Source organism: Homalodisca vitripennis, chromosome 3 (assembly GCF_021130785.1).
Source record: "Homalodisca vitripennis isolate AUS2020 chromosome 3, UT_GWSS_2.1, whole genome shotgun sequence".
Classification (NCBI taxonomy): Eukaryota; Metazoa; Arthropoda; class Insecta; order Hemiptera; family Cicadellidae; genus Homalodisca; species Homalodisca vitripennis.
In genome coordinates, this window is record NC_060209.1 from 112,531,812 (window position 1) to 112,547,757 (window position 15,946).

The 15,946-nt window shown below is 33.0% G+C and overlaps 1 protein-coding gene across 1 annotated transcript; it reads right to left on the reverse strand.

Annotated features, from left to right (window-relative positions):
• Window positions 1-372: 372 nt before the first annotated feature.
• Window positions 373-2,204, reverse strand: LOC124358714 (neurogenic differentiation factor 4-like). The gene has a single exon (XM_046811011.1). It carries the CDS (start codon window positions 1,932-1,934, stop codon window positions 1,035-1,037), a length of 900 nt encoding a protein of 299 aa, XP_046666967.1. The 5' UTR covers window positions 1,935-2,204; the 3' UTR covers window positions 373-1,034.
• Window positions 2,205-15,946: the final 13,742 nt, after the last annotated feature.

Here is a 15,946-nt window from a genome sequence, read left to right on the forward strand (position 1 = left end):
TTTATTGACAAATATTTTAATATGGTTTTCATTTGAAAATCAAACTAGTCTATTCGTCTTATCATAGTACCGTTCATATAAATACGAAACAGTTACTAGACGCATATGAATACAGTGATTTTTTTAAACAATAGTAGCTAACAATAATACTAACAGAATACAGATGAATATGGACATCTAAAAAATAAATAAAGGCTAATTACTTATTACAAAATTGTTATAATATTTTTGTAATACTCTTTTTTCTTTCCAAATAGAAATCAATTTGTACACAAGACACTGTTTAAAATATTACTGAACAAACGCAATTATTATTCTTGCTAGTTTAAAAAAAAAAAAAAAAATACTAATTTTGACAACTGTTATGTTAAAATTGTTTTTAAGTTTAACCGGTTTAAATTTGGCATAACTTTTAAATAAATATTATGTACAGTTTTTATTTAAAGTTCATAGTTTAAAATACAGAATAGAACAAACAATGCAAAGCCCTAATAAACTATTTACGATTCAGCTTTTTGTGATCAAATATGGAACTTTTATCCTTCTTGTTCAAAAGAACGCAATGTTTGACTTAGTTGACTATCAGAACCAGTGATACTACCAATTAATATTGCCATAACAATAGTATTGCTATCATTTTAAACATTTATTTTAGGTACTTCATGTTTAAATATTGTAAAACTGTTAAACAATAACGAACACAAGAGTATACACTTCGCTTTACTTAAACTCTGTCTCACAGTTAAATTAAAGCAATGCAGTCTAAACAGAAAAAATATTTTGGGTCTAAACAATCAAAACTACTAACTGTTACGCAATTAAGTATATAATGCTATATCTGAGGTATTTTATTTTTGAGTTTCATGATGACATCTACTAAATATATTAAATCATAAAAATAAACAAGCTGTTACTCACAACCTTTGTTCATGACAACATACATAGATGCTTTTTAAAGCACAACAACAAATTGCACAATTGAATTTCTTAATATCACAACCTGTAAAGAAATAAAGCTTATCTGTTAACTGGCATCATTTGATAAACAAGTCTTCGAAGTCCATCGCTGGTGAGGGGAGTCCGTCAAAGTCTGCTGACAGGAACGTCGATGAGGAAGTAAAAGTGGACGAAGACAAAGAATTTTCCTTCATTTGGTAACTCGAAAAGTTCCTGGTGAAGTCTTCTGGGGGGGTTAGAGTTTGACTGCGAATATCACAATGGTTTTGTATAGATATTGGTGGATGATGGATCTGATTAAATGTTCTTGTAGGTTTGTCCACAACACTTGTGAGCGACTGTAGTAGCAGGTTTGAAGAGTTTGTGGAAGTATGAGAAGTGACGGCAGAGTCGGATCTGAGATGATTGAAGGATGGAAGGTGCATCGTGTCACACAGCGGAGGAGTAATAAGCCCGGGCACGTCGTAAGACGGGGAAGCCGATGAGAGGGAGTCGTTTGCAAGAGGAGTTGAGAAAAAGTCATCGCCGAATTCCGAGTGTTCGCTGAGAGACCCTGGGGTGAGTACACTTTCACAGCTCAGAATAATGTCACTAAGAGATGACTCTCCGAAACTGGGTTCTTGTAAAGCGTTGCTTAGAGCAGTTATGTATTTCATAGCAAGACGAAGCGTCATTATCTTCGAGATTTTTTCACTAGGGTTTTCGCTGTTGGAGTTGAGGTGAGGAACTGCTCTGCGAAGAGCCTCGAACGCCTCGTTTATTTCTCTCATTCTCGATCTTTCCCGGGCATTTGCCGTCTTCCTTCTGTACTTACTCAGTGGAGCCGCTTTCTGTTTAGACCTTTTCTTCGTCCTTCCTCTGGGCTTCCAAAGTTCGTCTTCTTGGTCGAAATCTCGGTTGCTTTTGATGGAAGATCTAGGTCTTAATGAGTAACTCTTTTCTTCGGGAGAGTTGTTATTTAAATCAGTAGTATCCATTTAGTATTCTTTAAAAATTCAATATTTAACTAAAAATATAATCCTTTTTACTCAGTGAGAGCAAATAATAAATGCACGAATAATACCATAACTTACCGCAGAAAGATTTATACACAAAACCTTTAAAAAGGCATTAGTCTTGTCACAAAAGTAAGTATACGACAGTCACCCGCGAAATTATTTTCACGACGTATTCGCGTCAAGTTGTATACGGAAACGGCAACAGATCCAACACACGAGTATCTGGACGCGCATCCAGCGAGCAACTGCCGTGGCGATCCGAGAACTTGGAGGAGGAGACTCCAGGGACCAGTGCTGGGCTCTGGCGGACCTCGATGTCGATGACTCACTAGCGCAATCGGTACTGACCCCACGTTCAAGTCTCCAAGTACCAACTTTCAATCGTTAGCGTTACGTATAACTTTACCCGTTAAGGATTTATAACATAAATTGCTAAAGAACCATTACTAAAGGATTACTAGTTGTATTCTTTTGTAAAAGGCCATTTCAAATCGATCGGTAACTTAATTGTAGTTAATTTATTTTAGTGTTCTACTACATTTAAGCATTTAGTTCGTGGAGAAAATTTTCGGAAATATAACCTTTTTGAAAGTACACAATTTAAGTAGTTTATATGGACAGGTAAATACGCCACACATTTAACTAATATTGTAGACTTTTCAATAAAAACAAATGTTCCCTATTATTGATCTACAAGTATATAACCTATAAAATCACGGAGAAAAACGCATAATGTTTCCTCTGTATATATCATGAGTATATTGCATATATATATATTTCATTATTCAAGACACCAACAAATTTCCAGAACTATTTATCAACTTTGAATTTATATGCTAGTTCAATAGCTTCTTTAAACTTAAGACTTTATTATACTTGAAATCAAACTTAAGCGCGTTTTATTCTTCATAAATGTGCAGTTATGTGGCTGATAAAAATTAATTGGTATTTTCCTTATATACTGTTATGAAAGTAGTAATAATGATCACCAAACCTTCACCGACCATCTTTACTTTTTAAAATTCACCGTATTAGGAATTGAGCCTAAAATAATATACTTCTAAACGGCTAGCACTTTGCCAGACACATTGGTATGTCCAGCTGGAACCTGGTTGCCTCGACCCGGTCTGTACCTTACCGTATTTAGATGGAATCTCTAATTTGGCATCAGGCAATCCACCATGTCTTCCATTCCTTGGAGAACTTGTTCCTTGGATAATATGACATGTAACCACTTAAAGACATTATATTTTATAAGCGCTTACATTTGGGATACACTGTTTATGAATTTATAAGAAACGTTATGAAGAGAGATATTAAATTTAGAAAAAAACATAAGCGTGGACAACAATGAAATATATAGAGATAAGTAAAAAGTCCCTTAGTATTTTACTTACACAACTTGTCCGGTTATCAATAAATTAGTGCGTAATAAACGTCAATTTTGATAAATAAAATAGTAAATACCATTGTAAATATTTCTACTCACTACCCTTACTGTTTGTAAAATATGAGCAAAATATGCATAAGAAGAAAGTACATATTGATTATTGTTGCTGTATATATGTGTTTTCTGTTACCAAAAATATTGCAGTAACTACAATGCAAGAATGGCCTTATTCTTGTGATATTTTTGACACGCAGTAAAGAAAATACTCTAAATCATATTTCAAATTAAATTATCCTTATTTTTTCGCGCTGAGAACAAACATTTTAGGACACTTTCAAATAAAGGAAGTAATTGAACAATATTTTGTAGGAAGATATTACACAGTTTTCGAGGTTCAAGATTCACAGGAGACAAAATTTCTATTTCCTTATCTCTTCTATACTTAACTGAAAAGAGCCGAACCTTTAGATTTTAACATATTTATATAATAGTAAAATAGTCATAGTCCCCCCCTTACATTCACACTACAGTATTTAAGATAAAAAATTAATTAACTACTGTTCAAAAATCCCATTCCACAAACCAGAGCACCGAAGAAAACAAAATATTCTAGGCAAGTATTCGGCTAAAACTAATTGATAATACTACTAATGTATGGGCATATCCATATATTTTCGATGCACCTAGCGTTGTATGATTCAGCGTGCTCGCTTGGACGTGAGATTTCTCTAATTATTCCTGTAGTGCGTAATAGTTGATAGAATATAACCTCCACATCGAAGGTCAATGGATATGAATCGTGCACCTTATTTATTTACGATTAAATGGCTTCAACGATAACTATCCTTGAAATGAAGGTATTTTGAAGAATCTCTACTTCTGCATCCTGTGGTTCAACCTCATCGGATCAAAATTAAAAGCACGGTAATGATTAATTTTGGTTAACGCTTTTACCAAAATGATTTCTAAATATCCCTGTGATGGTAATGATTACGTAAGTAAAATACTGAGGTGACGTTAATACGCACAAGTTCAGCAGTTATTGAGGAACTAGGAGTTACCCGCTGCTAACATTTTCCTATTAAATAACACGTGCGTCATAGCCATAGCCTTTTAAATGACAACTCCTGATATAAGTGACGGTCACAGTAAGATATCCCTATCCTCTGATCTATTTAAGAATAATTGGACTTTTTGTGTAAATAGCTTGAGGCTCTAAGGTTTGAGAGTGAAACGTTTCTAATAAGTACCAAAGGAATACACACGTTTTTCTGTAACATTCTAAATACTTGATTGAATAGCTTCAATTTCTCACAGTGGGAAAAAAAATCTTATTGAAAGAACTTATATGTGGTGTAATGGGGCTCTATGACAATTTTGAATCGGAAGTAGACATGTTTAATTTATATATTTCTATGTTTATGTTTAAGAGGTTCTAAAATTACACAAAATTAGAACTTGCTCTTATTTTAGGTTTAATGCGTGGAGACGAATTTCTAGTTTGGATCAATCATATTTTTTACGCCATCGTAGAATATTCCTAGTTGTCACGATAAAAAAATATACATACTCGGCCAAAAAATCAATCTTCTTTTAAAAATCGTCGACTACCTTGTAATATATTTCCTGTCTAAATTATTTTCGATGGCGTAGTATTGTTTGCACTGTTGCTCCGACAAATAAAATGTGTACGTAGGAATGAGATGTCTAGTTTAATAAAAAAAGTGTCTACCCTCGGCCATTGTAATCACTTCCTGTTTATAGTATTTCCGGTGGCTGGCAGCCTGTTAAGACCATATCCGTGTAATATTTAACTAATCTAATACAATGGAAGTTTTCCACAAAATATAGTTGTAGGGTTTGTGACCTCATTAAAATTCTTATGGATGTTTCATCTTCATAAATCATCATTGATTTGTATGTTAAGAACATTTCACTTCTGATACAACGGTAAAATTTATTTAATATTTTACCACTTTAAGCCATTGGCATTTTTAAAAACAAAATATAGTTCCTATAAGGGGCTGCAATCCAATTGCAGCCTCTAGTTATTTGATCTTCATTAAAATACTGTAGTTTATACACTCAATTCACAAAGCATACGTGTGCCAAATTTAATCTTTCCGAGATATCGAGAAGTTTATAAATTAGTGATGAGTGAGAGAGGGCTTTGCTTAATTTTTATATATATATAAACTCAGCCAAAGAATCAGGGGATTAGAACATCTTACTGTGACCGTCAGTATATCAGGATTTGCCATTTAAAAAAGATATATCTATGACGCACGTATTATTTAATAGGGAAATGTTAACAGCAGGTAACTGCTAGTTCCTCTATTGCTACTGATATTGCGGCTTTGTTCAATGAAACATGAAGTTCATGGTTATTCGTCGTTATGATCAGGAAAATATACCGCAACCGTGATACCATTGTGTACCAATACACACAGTTCATACAGGATTACATAAAAACTGAATAAACACAGATTTGGTCAATCATTTGCAATTTTGAGATTTTGGAAGAGTTTATAGGCGTACGTGAAGATCCCTCTCTGTTATATTTGGTAATAATATTTACAGAATACGTTGTCATTTATCGCAGTTTGGGCTCGCTCAGTTGCTTGGCCCAGAAACCCTAAAATAGTTTGACGTCATCGGCTATGACAAACATTTTTGTTACATCACTTGGGCAGTATATGTTAAACATCTAGGCCATAAGCTACAAGTAAATAACATAAATACATAATTTTGTTCATAAAGCCCTCGTACATGTTATGAAAACAGAAGAACATCCTACGCTTAAAATGGCATGTGATTATTCAATACAATATATCAGCTCTCAGGTAAGAAACAAATCTGTGGCAGCCAATGTGAATTAATATATTTAAATTATATTTCAAATCAAAAATTTCATCGTATGCATCTTAAGGTCAATCTAAAAATTGACATCAGAATATTATTATAATTAATAAAAAAGTGATATCCGATTACGATAAGAAAAATGCACAGACACTGTAAGGTGGAATATCAGTAGAAAAACGAAGGAGATTTACAAACAATTCTGGACAGATCGGCATTTGATGAATTCATAAAAAGCTACCTGCTCTGCTGAGAGTGCGGAGACACACAGACAGTCAGACAGACAACTATCAGGATAATGAGTGTTGAGTCAGCCGAGCAGCAGTGCCGCGCCACGCCGCGCCGCCTACATCTGACGCCCACTGTGCGATTATTCGCGTGTGCGCGTCTGAAGGATAGCCGCACTAATAGGACGCAGATAACATTAAGTGGCGTGCGCCATTTATACCTGAGATAACATCCCATCGCTGCCGAGCACTTCCTCCCATCCATCCCGGTCGCTGCGCTCGTTTATTATAAAGGTGCGTAATGAGAGGACTTGTGACCGACGATTAATGAATTCTGCGCAGGGAATAGTCTGCCAAGGAGCATCATCGTCTTCGCCTGTAGAGTGGAACGATCAGGGACGGTCAGTTCAGGTCATAAGTGGCTTTACAAAAACTATTAAATACTACGTTGTCAACCCGTGTATAAAGGGCTTGTGACCGACGATTAATGGATTCTGCGCAGGGAATAGTCTGCAAAGGAGCATCACCGTCATCGTCTGTAGAGTGGAACGATCAGGGACGGTTAGCTCACGTCATAAGTGGGTTTACAAAAACTATAATATGCTAGGTTGTCAACCAGTGTATAAAATATAAATAAGAATTAAACATTACTCAATATTAATATACTTGTAGCTTAGAAACTTGATTTTCTATACTAGGTTAATAATTTAAGTTACAGAAAATAATACTTGGATTTACATGGTTTTTTAATATGGATACTATAATATTTTACCAACTACACAGGCGCTCCAGTATTTACTTGCATGTCAACGACAAATAGTTTGTGACATTACAGAGTCCTCCATAAGTGTCGAAAACTACTGCTGTGTATCATGCCAGGTTACAGTTCCGTTTCACATACTGGCTGTATGAAGGCGTTTGACACGACCCGTGATTGTTATGAACGAAAACACTTTCGGTTTATATATATATATATATATATATATATATATATTATATATATATATATATATATCTGTGTACGGTTTTATTGGTATATATATATATATATATATATTTATTTATTTATTGGTATATATATATAGATATTATTTATTACAAAAATTACAATTTAGCTAATATATTATATTACTTGCATTACAATTAATAGTTCCTTTATTGGATACGTTTTATTGGTTATGTTACTGCTACAATTTTGACTGGAGGACATAACTTTGCATGTACCACAGCGCGGTTTTTGACAGGGTTTACAACCGTTAAAACTTTTCTCTCGATTTCTGTTTTTAAGATTTGATGAGTCTTTAATATCACGGTCTTCTAAAGATGACCCTAGGTGGTTTTGAAAATATATCTTTAGTTTCCGATGATGACTGCAGTATATGGAAAGCAGTTTTAATTATAGGGTTTATTTTGTTAAGTCCGGGGTAGAATTTAGTAGTAAATTTAGGTTCATTTAGAGGAAAAGATTTGTTGTAATTAAAATTACTTGTCCTATTACTTTTATTTTTTAGTTTGTCGGGACGATTTAAATTTTTGAACGTGTTTGTTAATTTGTTAATATAATTTGTGAAATCAGACTCTTTGCTACGTAAATTCTTTGCTCGAATGGCTCAACTTTTTTTAATCCTTTTTTTAAATGTGTAGGATGGCAACTAGTATAATTAAAGTATTTCATAGTGTTGGTATCTTTAACGTGAATTTTTGTTTTACGAAAGCCTACTTCTAAAAACACATCAACATCTAGGAAGGTAATGATTGTGTGGAATACTTCCAAGTGAAATTTAATGTTGAAAAATTTTTTTAGGAAATATATAAAATCTTTGAGGAGATCTTCAACATGTTGCCATATCAAGAAAATATCATCAATGTAATGATACCAGATCAGAGGAAGTTTATTTTGGGTATTTAAGAAATTTTGTTCAAAGAATCCCATAAAAATATTTGCATAAGAGGGTGCCATTCGTGTTCCCATGGCTGTACCTTTTATTTGTAAATAGAAATTATTTTTTAATTTAAAACAGTTCATTGTCAGGATAAACTGTATTAGTGTTAAAAGGAAAGAATTAGAGTGCTTTGAATGTGCGGATCTAGTATCAAGGAAATGTTTAGTTGCGTTTATGCCTTCATCATGTGGGATGTTGGTATACAGTGATGTGACATCAATTGTGGCTAGGATTAAATTGTTTGGTAAAGGTTGGGTAATTTGGGAGAGTTTAACAATGAAATCATTGGTATTTTTAACATAAGATGGAAGTAGTCTTTCAGTCGGGCTCCCATAACTGGCAACAATTGGACGTCCTGGTGGTGGTCTGACTTCTTGTGAATTTTCGGAAGTGTGTATAATGTTGGAGTTCTGGGGAATTTTGGTGTTAGTAGGTTTATAGTTCTCTGTGATAAATCTTCGTCTTCTCCTCGTTGCTCCAAAAACGTTTTTATGGTTTCTTTAAACTCTTTGGTTGGATGTGTGTGCAGCAGTTGGTAAGTTTCATCATCAGTCAGTTTTCTCTGTACTTCGTTACAGTAATCATTAATGTTTTGAATTACAATTTTGTTACCCTTGTCTGCTGGTAGTATAATAATGTCGTTATTGTTTTTGAGCGATTTAATAGCTTTCATTTCATTTTTTGTTAAGTTATTCTTATTTTTTAACGAATTTCGGAAAGATGAGATTGACAAATTTGAGAGGATAACATTGATAAATTGCTCAACGGGATGATCAGGTGATAAAGGTGGAGGCTCCCAGTCGCTTTGTTCTTTAAATTTTTTCTAGCACCCAGGTAGATTTGAAGGTTCAGATTCGTGAGTTGAAAAATAACGTTTAATCCCAACGTTACGTGCAAAATTTAAAGTGTCCTCGACTAAACTAATTTGATCAAATTTTGGAGTAGGACAAAAAGTGAGAACTTTTGAAAAACACATATTTCATCACCAGAAAGGTCATAATTAGATAAGTTTTCAATGTTTGCATGATTATCTTCAACAAGGTTGACTGTGTCACCAGAATTGTACAATGGATCACAATCAGGCTGATGGTTTTCTAAAAGGAACATGATAATCAAATGCTTTATTTGCAGATATATTGTTTGATGAAAGTAATATGGTTTGAGGTAATTCCAAAATAATTCGGCGCCTGATATCAAAGTCAATGTTCGAGTCTTTTGTTTAATATATATATATATATATATATATATATATATATATATATATATATATATATATATATATATATATATAAAATTATAGTAATCGGCGAATTGCTTCTGATGCTTTTCGTAAATGAAATCACTTAATCCTCAATCCTCATTATCATAAGACCATTGTTGACGAATATACAGAATCACTTATTCTCATAACATTTGGACCAAGCAGTACGTGAGCACTACTTTATCCGCTCCAAAAGCATATTCTGAGTAACCGAAACACAAAAAAATAAATTGCCAAAAAAACATTCTCGACAATAAAACTTGTGCCGTTTTGCGTTTTCTTTTTGTACACACAATTTAAAATAAATCTTAGGACTTCGCTATATGATTACTTATATAAAAAGAGAAAAACAAGTTTTTGTTGTAAAATACTAAATATTTCACAATCACGTTCCTTCAAAGAAATTTTACTTTGTTTTGCATGAGAACTTATAACTGCAAGTCGTTAGGAAATTTTTCAACACCATAATTAATTTAATATTACTTATTGCCTCCTTAAAAGACTAGTTTTATTTGAATTTAACCTAAATAATCGAGGAAAAAGCACTCAGATTTTGTACAATGGACATTTTATTTCTTAAAAATTTTTAAAACTTCCGTTAGTTCTCAATTCCCATGTCAACAAGTCACCGCGTCAAATTATTAAAAAAACATAACTCTTCAAATCAAGTATTATTATGGCCCTACCATTAGTTCCTAGCTTACAACGAAATTACTAACACAAAACCGTCTTTAAGCTGTTTATATCCTTTGCACAGCATTTTTATAACTATACAAGCTGCGGCAGTGACAATAACGTTCGCACTGCTTGAAGTTCATTCTGATTATAAGTGAAGATTTAAACATATTGCAAATATCACAGTGTTTTAGGCCTTCTTTCATAACCATGCGTTCATTCAAACAATCGTTTGACAAACATCTCCGTTAATTTTTAATGGGCGAATAATAACACTGACATAAAATGTTAAAATCGTTTTCGATCACACGAAGAAAAAGTAATACGTAAAAAAAGAGGATTTAATGTAAATTTCATGGCATTATTATCAATATTTAGTAATTCCTTTTTTTAACTGTACAATCATATCAACAGTACCCCAGCACCATGAAGGTGAGTGTTTGTGCAAAATTATTTGTAACAGCTTAATACTCGTATACTCAACACATAATTATTGAGGCTGTGTAACACTACTAACATTGTCTGAGCTTTGTAATATAGTCCTCTTAAATTAAATTTAGACAATGATATTATAATTTATTCTTTTTTAAATCATGATTATTTTAAATTTCAAACATACTCCGCTACTAAACCGTTTCTAAATTACAAACCAAATACCAATACCACCAATAACAATTAAGTTTATATTAACTATATCCCAGTTACATCCACTCGTTTAAAATAAACTTATATACATCCGGTTTTATTGCGCTTTCAGTGTTTACTCTATGCAATTATATCTGTCGGCAGACGGCATTCCTCCTGCTGTACTGCACAGTCTAGTGCAGTCTAGTGTAGACGCAAGCACGTGCACCGATACTTGTTGCGGTTAGGTCCGGGCAAACAGTGCGATGCAGCTAGCAGATGTTTTCCAAATCTGCAATACTCAATCTAATATGAAATAAAAATATAAGCTAACGAGTTTATTTATTAATTCTATTTTAATATGTCTTTATGTTGCTCGTCTCCACAAAACACCCATCCCCTTCTGTGTTTAATGTGCTTACTAAAGATGTGTATTCTTATTGTATTTGTGTGTAGTCAATTTATTCTATTTGTTTGTAAAATTAATGTGGTGCTGGGAGACAATACCTACCCTGGTGAGTTACTTTGGCACGCACCATGCTCTAGCAATTCTAATGTCTTACTTACTGTACCCTTCTTACTTAGTTTGTTTTGTGCTTACCTAATTCTAAATTCATACAAAAGGTTGTTCCATTAAAGGATTTTCAATAATTAGGCCTAAATCAAACTTAGAAATGAAAGACTCCTCTTTTAATGCACGAAAGGCAACTATGCATTCAAAAACTGCTTTTAAAGTCAAAACCTAAACTAAGTATATACCTATCTTAATAATTTAGAAACAAAGTAATAATATATATAATAAAAACATAATATATAAAAATATAAAACTATGATATATAGTAACATAATGTGCATCAATTTAAATTATGAAATACTAACACAACGTGTAGCAATGTAAAACAACTGTGATATAATATAATTCAGTGACTGCTAAGGCAAAAACATATCCAACCGAACACCTTGTATTCCAAAACCAAATACATAGCAAACCACATTGAAATGTTAAAATAACACTTGTACAATATAAAAAAGCATTAACTACTACATCAATTTGTAACTATACATCAGAAAGATAAATTAATTGCATAAATAAATACAAGCTACAAACATATCATATAATACTACCCATTTAATCTTTAGTATGAAGGTCCCCAGTTATTAAAAGGCATTTAGGCAGATTCGGCCAGCAAATCATAAGATATTGGGGAACATACAACAATTCAATCTTTGTGAAGTTGCCAAAAAACCTACAACTATTGTATTGTACAATCATAAATTTAACAATGTGGCACCTGATTTTCCACAACAAATACCAGAATAACATTAACACACAATAAAACAATATTACAGCAACACACACACACACACACACACATATATATATATATATATATATATATATATATATATATATATATATATATATAAAACAGAATAAACTTTATAACAAAGTAACAGTATCGTAAATATATAACACAATACCAATAAGATAAATATACAGGGTGTCCCACGAGTAACCCGACAAACTTCCCAGGCGATTTCCTCTTATTAATATAATGAAAAAATGTCACATAAGAATATATCGGAAATGCTTTCTATGTAAACTATGGCTAGCGAAAGTTTCGACCGATTTTCTGGGAATAAGGATGGAAATAAAGTGAAATTGATGTTTTAATGGCGTAAAGTTAGGTGTAAAATCAATCGTATTTTATGCAAAAGGAACTGAAAAATCGATCCAGACCTGAAAGACCACCCATATCTAATTATCAGACAAAATATGCCAAATTCGGTCTAGTAAAACATGTTTGCTTAGGTTTGAATTACATTAACTTCATTAACACAAATTTAAAAACATTATAATTAATTAAATCAACACATACAACAAATAAGTTAGAACATGAATATCTGCTTTATAATGAACTTTCTTCTAATTGCTAAATCTTTTGTTCCGATTTCCATACCTTATAAATGGTGTTCACAATTATTTCTTTCACAATTTATACACATTTTAGTGCGATTAACGAAACCACCTTTATTTTTAGGAACTCCGTCAATCTGCAGATTTTATTACACTGTTGTACAGTCTTTAGCTGAGTTTGGGGTAGGCTATGCCTAGTTCTCTCTTCAGGGTTTCTGATTCCAAGTGTCTGAACCCTCCAGGATTTTGACTGAGATCTTAAATTCAGATTTTACGTTTTCGTAATCATCTATTTTATTTGGGAAAAACTCAAGGGGTTTTTAAACTTATTACATTGTGTACTATGTACAAAGTGGTGGTTCGGAAGTCACCTTTAAGCCGTTGGTCCCCAGGTTAAGTGTTAGAGAGGGCTTCTTAGCCCTAACTTCGCCTGGTAAAATAAGACATTCTTTACTTTACTTTACTTTTACTTTACTATACTTAACCTCAAAGTCATTGAAACATCATGTGTCTTCGATCTTCTGTAAAACTTCTGCCTTCATTTTAGTAATTAATTGTGGTGGTATTAAATCTTTGTTTTCGACTGCCTTCCCAGAGCCTTTACAAGATTCAAATTTCCAAGAATTTTGCCTTGACTTATCCATATGGTCCCAAGTGTTTTTTTTTATTAGTACATTCGAAATGCAACTAGATTTCACAAGCTGAGCAGGGAGATCTTCTGGCAGGGAATCGCCACAAAAATTGCAATCACCCATTATAAAATTTTAATTGAGATAAACAATTAGACACATGCAAAAGTGAGGTTAGATTACATCTGCACTTCAAAGGTAACACTTCCAACATTATTACATGTTTATCATAAGTATTAACAAAACCGGCCAAGAATATTCCCTGTCGAGTGGGTGCATATCGATCACAAAATCCAAATTTTAAATAAATCGTTGAGTTAGCATTAATAAAAATATATAAAGTTAATAAATATTAACAAGATAAAAAATTAATACGAGTTGTTAAGTTTGCTGTACTCAAAAGAATGACGTATGGATGGAGGTCTGTCATATAGCACTTATTTACTGAGATCATAAAGACCGTTCATATCCAGGCCAAGGAAGTGTCATATATCTCCCATGACGTTTATGACAAGCCATAAACTTATTCATTTTTATATGCGCTTTAAAGGCTTCTGGGTAAGGCATAATATATTATTTAGCCCTCTTTACTTGAAGTGACAAATGCCGTTATTTACAAAGTGACAAAACCGTCAGCATTCTACATATTGAACCTAAGAAATTTTTTTATTGACTTTGTTAATATAAAAAGATGCCATTCTTGATGTTTATTGCAGCTTGTTGGAAAGATGATAGTGCGGGAGTCGGAAGCCGATCTGCACTGTACAAGCCCACAATCAGGTATTTCTTGAAATTATGGAAACATTTTTCCCAAGAAAAAAATTAAAACGGGTGGGTGTCAAAAGGGTCAAAAATGTGTCTTACCAAAGCGAACACATCCGATACACAAACGAAACAATAAAAACGTGAAATTGTAGCTAAATCTTTCATTGAGCGTTAAACTGCTTTTAAAATGTCTGGAAAAACTACGCAGGTGCCTTGTCATAAATAAATAAAGTCATGAACACTTCAAACCTTCCCGATTTAATAATAATACTTACGAATACTTAAATTCCCCAAACGGAAATGTATGCCTAACTTTCGAGCTACTTAGCTCACTGTCTGTTTTTATTTTTGGTATTCGTTTTGGAAAAATAAATATCAGTGAACCACTCCATGTTCGCTACATCGTCCTATGTCTTTAGTTCAATCTAGAAATTATATCAATGTTTATATCCTCTACCTAATATTTTTCACTCATTGGTAAAATATTTACCCGAAGACTCAGAAATTTTCTGACATGAAAAATTCGTTTGGTATGTGATTTAGATTTTTAATTCCACTTGTTATGGTCACAGACTCACTACGCTCTCGTGTTTACTCAAACTAAAATCAGGGAACGAATGTTACATCAAATCATGATAGTGCCCGGTCTCTTTATAAATTGGTGACAAAGTAAACCTACTTCGAGTACCCTACCTGTACGAATTATAATGTTTTATATTAACTAAAATTTCAAAATGGTTTCAGGATAGATAAACTAATTGGTATTTGGTTTGACCTCACCATTGCTGGCATCTATAATAAAAATTAGATAATACAGCTTGACATTACTATTTGCATCATACTTCGAGAACTAGTATTTTATATTTGCAATTACAGAATACTGGAACACTGAGCGTTGCGTTCTGTGACTCGACCAGCTGTCAAAAATATTGACTATATATACAGTAAATGCATTACCTTTAAACTACTTAACTATTAGCTATAATTAAACTAAAGCTAATGAAGTAAAAGGTAAACAGGTTTAAGATGGCCTACATCTGCAATAAATTATAAAGACTTTTCTATTTCAGTACATAAACAATCTACTTAACGGTTTATAGGTAATATAACGTCTTTATTGCAAATAGAGAGGACTTACGATGTTTATATTCCTTGCTCATGTCTGCAATAAACCAAAGTGACGTACTACTGAAGCCCCTTGGCAGTGGTGCGTGCTATACCAATAAAGAAGACTTCCCCTCATTCTCTGTCGGATGAGCGGACCAGCCTGCACTTGCCATTACTGCTATTAGGCAAATTACTTCTACTTACTGGGGATAACTGTTTGATGGCAGCACTATCCCTGCTTGCACTGGGTGGTCTTCGATAGTTTTACCCGTTACCTTACCCCTTAATTCTGAATTTTATGACGCCGGTGTAATTTTCTATTCCTTCAAGAGTAAAGAAAGTGGCACTACTGTGACATTCAAGTGATTCACTGCATACTGCACTGTTCCACTTTTAGAGCCATTGTGAAATATTTAATTTTTACTGCATAATTTTGTGGTAAAAGTGAGTAATTAAGCTGTAAAAGTGTCATTTTAACTTACAATAGTATGTAATGTAATATTTAATCGTAGAAGTTGATTTAGAAACTGGGAAGTAACTTGTTCATATCTTATTCGCGAATGTTGCTCAGCATAGAATGAAATAACATATAA